A 5,894-nucleotide genomic window follows, 5' to 3' on the forward strand; every position below is an offset into this window, starting at 1 on the left:
TTATAAGTTATTTTAGCTTTTTAATACATAGTTTTTACTATGTATCTAGATATAATCATCATTATTATCAAAAGATACTATTTTACCTGCACCTAAAAGGATACAATTATGGGTTTAGATTGAGTCAATTTTCTTAAGTTTGACTATTTTTTTTAATTTATATTACTATTTATGACTCCAAAGTCCAAATGAGTGTACTATGAAGATATATTTCATAGTGAATCTAACTAAAATTAAAATGTTTGACTATTTTTTTAGAAAATAGTGTTACCATTTATGACTCCAAATGCGCGGACTGTGAAGATATATTCTACGGTGAATCTAACTACAATTATTTAGTAGAGTATCATAATATATATTTTTTATAATATTTGTTAAAGTTAAGATTTATTTATTAACTATATCTTGGTGGGAAAATAAGATTTTATCTCTAGGATAAGGGAGTACTTGTAAATCAGGAGAATAAAAAGAAATAAAGGCCTCATTCGGCTTATCTCATATTCGGTTTGTTCAGCTTTTTTTCAGTCGAAATAGTATTTTTCTGTCATGATAATTTAACCACAACAGTATTTTTTTTTAGCTAGTTTTTTTTTTTTTTTTTCAAAATTCTGACGATTGAACGGGGCTAAAGTTTCAAAGTACTATCTAGCAGGCCTTCCTCCCCCACACCACCGCCACCACCACTCCACCACCTCCATTCTTCCTCTTTCACCCCTGCTCTGTTCCCCCACCTCCTGCTCCTGCCCGTCACATATCTTTCCTTGCTTGCTTTCCTACCTTCTCGCCCGCTTGCGTGTATCCGCTCATTCCTCACCATTACATCCCTTTTTCCCCAACAATGCCGCCGTGGAGGCAGCGCGCGCGCGGCCTCCGGCGGTGCTAGATTCACGGCCAAGCACAGCGACGCGCGCCGAGCCAAGGTACCGGGCGAGGACCTCGAGCGGCGGCGGCGGCGTCAGCGCCGGCGGCGAACAGGAAGGCGCAGAAGAAAGGCTTGGCCGCCGGGACAGGCGGGGGGCGTCCAATGCACGAGCACACCCGTGCCAGGGCGTGGGACTGGGAGGCGACGGTGCGCAAGGTGCAGCATCCGCAGCCCGTGGGCAGGCGCCGGGTATCCCCGATGTTGGCCGCGGACGACTCCGAGACGGCATCCTCCTCGGCGTCGTCCTCGTCGGCTGGCGGCGACGACTGCGAGCATGTGCACGGCTACGTGGAACGCGGCCTCCCCAACGGCGACTTCTACACGGGCCAGTGGCGCGGCGGCGCGCCGCACGGGGCCGGCAAGTACCTGTGGACCGACGGGTGCATGTACGAGGGGGAGTGGCGGCACGGCAAGGCCACGGGGCGGGGCAAGTTCTCCTGGCCGTCGGGCGCCACCTACGAGGGCGAGTTCAAGGACGGGTTCATGGACGGCTCCGGCACCTACACCGGCGCCGCCGGGGACACCTACCGAGGGTCCTGGTCCATGAACCTCAAGCACGGCAGCGGGAAGAAGAGCTACGCCAACGGCGACCAGTACGACGGCGAGTGGAGCGCGGGGCTGCAGGACGGCGCCGGCCGCTACACCTGGCACAACGGCACCGAGTACACGGGCCAGTGGCGCGCGGGGCTCATCCACGGCCGCGGCGCGTTCGTCTGGTCCAACGGCAACCGCTACGACGGCGGGTGGGAGGACGGCTGCCCGCGCGGCCAGGGAACCTTCCGCTGGGCCGACGGCAGCGTCTACGTCGGCTACTGGACGCGCGACACTCCCACCGGCATTGTCCAGCAAAAGGGGGTCTACTACCCCTCCCCAGCGGCGTCCTCCCCGACGGCGCGCGATCCGCGCGACGTGTTCGCTAGGGACCTTCCGGGCTTCATGGGCGCCAGTCCCGACTCCGCGTCGCCGGGCAAGTCACGCGCATCGTCTGGGATCAGGGCGGCCAACGGGCGGGCGAGCTCAGTGTCCGGGTTGAGCAACAGCTCTGGCGGCGACAGGAAGTACGACAAGATTTGCATTTGGGAGTCCGACGGCGACATCACGTGCGACATTGTGGACGGGCCCGCCTTGGGGTACGATGTGGTGACCGTGCGGAGGAGCGTGAGGACGGACGACGGCGGTGACGACCGGGGCCTGCCGCCACCATCACCGGCGCCGCACGTCACACAGTGGGTGCTTCCTCGGGAGGCGAAGCGACAAGGGGAGACCATCGCCAAGGGACACAAGCACTACGAGCTTATGCTAAACTTGCAGCTCGGGATCAGGTGCGTGGAGTTCGTTTGCCTTCAATGGCTGTGTTGATAGCCAATTTGGGGCTAGAAATTTTTTGGTCGAGCAATTGTGAGATCTGAGCCTGTTATTTTGGCATCACGTAATGGCAGAGGGTTTTGAATTGAATCTTATTGATCACTCTGCTGATTGAGAAGGTCTAATTTGGGAACGTTGACATTTGAATCATCAAAAAAGTTTTGCTTCAGGCCGCGTAGCGGTTCAGAAGTGGATTTCTAGGTGTCCGATTTCATTTCTGTTTCTTATAACAAGTTAATATAAACCCTTCCGTGTGAAATTTTCCACCCATAAGACATCATCAAAAGGTCAATTTTGTTTAATGTTTTCTCCATACCTGACTGAATTCTCTTGCCTCAACATTCATATCTGGACAGGCATGCAGTGGGGAAGCAAGGTCCAATTGTGCTTGATCTGAAATCGTCTGCTTTCGACCCAAAGGAAAAAGTATGGACAAAGTTTCCTCCTGAAGGCTCAAAATGCACCCCTCCCCACAATTCTTGTGACTTCAGATGGAAGGATTACTGCCCACAGGTCTTCCGGTTCGTAATCACTCCCTTGATAAAGATATATGATCATGAGACAACAAGTTCCTTTTCAATCATGCTTATCAACAGACCATCTGTTCTGAACTGGATCGCAGGACGCTGCGCAAGCTGTTCAAGGTGGATGCTGCTGACTATATGTTATCGCTATGTGGAAATGAGGCTCTCAGGGAGCTTTCATCTCCTGGTAAGAGCGGAAGCTTTTTCTACCTAACAAACGATGATCGGTACATGATAAAGACGATGAAGAAATCTGAAGTGAAGGTTTGTCCTTTGTAGTTCCTTTTGTCTATATGGTGTTTCATGGTAATGGCTATATGTTTTATATCTTGAATAAAAAAACCCATTTTACACTGCAGATGCTTCTGAAGATGCTCCCAGCTTATTACAATCATGTCCGGGCATTTGAGAATACTCTAGTAACCAAATTTTTTGGTCTACATTGTGTCAAGTTAGCTGGAGCAAATCAGAAGAAGGTTAGAGATGATTGCAGCAGTATAGTTCTTCTCCATCCATAACATTAACATAGACATTGTTTGCTAACAATCATAACTTATGCACTGATTTTTCTTCTGCTGCTGTTCCAAAACCAGGTTCGTTTTGTCATAATGGGAAATCTATTCTGCTCGGAATATCCAATTCATAGGCGTTTTGATCTCAAAGGTTCATCTCTTGGCCGAACAACTGATAAGCCACAGACAGAGATTGATCAGTATACAACTCTGAAGGATCTCGACCTGAACTTCATCTTCAGATTGAAGAAGCAATGGTTTCATGAGTTCCAAAGGTGCTCATACTTTGTCTCGTGTATTACATGTGGTGTCTTATTAGTGCTTTTAGAAATCATGGCCATCATGTCAATTAAGATGTTACAAATGTTTAAGCAGGCAAGTGGACAGGGATTGTGAGTTCCTTGAGCAGGAGAAAATTATGGATTACAGTCTTCTTGTTGGCGTGCATTTCATTGATGACAGAGAGAAGCTTCTGACTGAAGGTTGGATGGAAAACCCTGAACACTTTACCAGTTTTCTTATATATAAAAAAAAACGCCTTGGCCATTTCTTAGCATGGTAGTTTTTTATCTTACAAGGCAAATTGTTTGGTTGAAGGTTGCATTGACTATGAAATCATCAACAACGTACCAAAACCTCGTCTTTCAAGGGGAAATACAGATTGGTTTCTTGCTGATCCAAACAGGTAACTAGACATTCAATTACGTTTATCTGTTCTTTTTCATACTTATGAGTTATGAGGTAATGGAATGCGACCTGCAATCAGAATAGTTATGATTCTGTGACATCTAGCAGTCACGATCCTTATGTCATATTTGGTAGTAGGATTCGTACCAGCAATCTTCAAATATTCTATGCCAGTACTGTTTAAGGATATTTAAACCTTTTGTTTAAGCAACAGTTTTCAACTCCCTTAGCACTCTTTTTTTTTGTGAACATACCTTATGAAATAATTTTTGTCATGGTCTTGAGAAGTGAGACAGAATAATTGAAGATGTAAGCATGCAATCATTACTTTGAGACCCATTCAAAATCTAGAGTGTGTCCACATAGTTCATGCCCACCATGACTTCTAGCCAGAACAAGGCATCTATGCTAAGAGCCTAAGACCCTATGCCCCTATCAGTTCCTTTCTGTTAATGCGTCTCAGCTGTTCTTGATTTGATTTGTTCTGTCTACAAACTAAATGACATTAGTAAATAGATAAAATTTTGTATATATAATCCAAATTTTCCACACACTTAAAAATTAGGTATTGTATCTGAAAATTGGGTATGGATATAGATGCGCACAGGACACGTAGTAATAATTTACTATGACACGGAACGTCTCTCCTTATCCATGCTATTTCATTTTGTACTTATTTTCTTCTGAATACTGTGAATGAATAGGTTTCCTAAAATCAAACTTGGGGCCAACATGCCTTCAAGAGCTGAACTCTCTGCTTGTAAGAGCGATTGTGAACTGCAGCTGATCGGAGAGCCAACTGGAGAGTACTACGACGTTATATTGTATTTTGGAATCATAGACATACTTCAAGATTATGATATCAGCAAGAAGCTTGAGCATGCATACAAGTCTTTCCAGTATGACCCAACTTCTATATCAGCAGTGGACCCAAGGCAGTATTCGAGACGGTTTAGAGATTTCATATACAAAGCGTTTCAAGAGGATGGATAGACAGCTGCAAACACGTCGAAACTTTTGAGATGCCGCAGCCTCCATGTGTAGGTGAACTTTGAAATGTCAAAGCAAAGCTGAAGCCGGGCATGATGCAGCGGGTTATCCCCACACAAAAGGATGACTGGAGCGTCAGTGGAAGCCATCTGGGTGGTAGAGTTTCTGAAAGCCGGCCGTTATCATTGTCTTCCAGAAATCGTCTGCCTGGCGCTAACGTATATATATTTAGCCATATACATACATATATGACCCCGTTCGCGTGCCCTTAAACCTGGCTTGTCCGCTTTCCGCTTCTTTTTTCATCCGGAACAGTGTTTTCCTCTCACAGATTCCTCCAGATTCATCCAGATTCCTCTAAATTCCTCCAAGTTCCTCCAAGCGAACGGGGCCTATATAGCTCACCACTAATACTTTGTAGGGTAGGAGATGTTTGACTTATAGATTCAGCTCACAGATAGAAAGATTGTAACACAGCGCGCAAGCCAGTCTGGAGATGTAAATTTTTTTACCCGAGGTTAGCTTATACCTTCGAGGCACAATTCTTTTGCTACTGTCTTCTTGATTGCAACCTCTTAACTTATCGATAGGGAACCCTTGGGAGATGAGATCGCTGTAATGTACAGAGCTTTTGGTGACCTAGAAGTGATAGCTCAGTTTTGTTCTTTTTTTTTCTGGAAATGAATGATCATGCTTTGGATATTTGCTAACTTCCAATGATGCAACACTGGGATGGGGGACCATGGATGGATTCAGTCGCTGCTGAGGCATCAGCATTTGGTGTGCTTTAGAGTCACCCTGTGATGATGGCCTGTGTCTGTGTGCATTGAGCCGGGACACGGATGGAGCAATGTCTCGCATTTTGTGTAACTTGCTTCCTTCCCTGCAATGAAA

General features: G+C 46.4%; 1 protein-coding gene across 1 annotated transcript; it reads left to right on the forward strand.

Moving 5' to 3' along the window:
* Positions 1-700: 700 nt before the first annotated feature.
* LOC136533062 (phosphatidylinositol 4-phosphate 5-kinase 6-like) lies at positions 701-5,645 on the forward strand. The gene is made up of 8 exons (XM_066525626.1): positions 701-2,244; positions 2,644-2,808; positions 2,910-3,075; positions 3,171-3,287; positions 3,405-3,598; positions 3,699-3,805; positions 3,921-4,008; positions 4,715-5,645. Exons 1-8 carry the CDS (start codon positions 1,025-1,027, stop codon positions 5,001-5,003), a joined length of 2,346 nt encoding a protein of 781 aa, XP_066381723.1. The 5' UTR covers positions 701-1,024; the 3' UTR covers positions 5,004-5,645.
* The last annotated feature ends 249 nt before the right edge of the window (positions 5,646-5,894 follow it).

Source organism: Miscanthus floridulus, unplaced genomic scaffold (assembly GCF_019320115.1).
Source record: "Miscanthus floridulus cultivar M001 unplaced genomic scaffold, ASM1932011v1 fs_776_4, whole genome shotgun sequence".
In the NCBI taxonomy this organism is placed as follows: Eukaryota; Viridiplantae; Streptophyta; class Magnoliopsida; order Poales; family Poaceae; genus Miscanthus; species Miscanthus floridulus.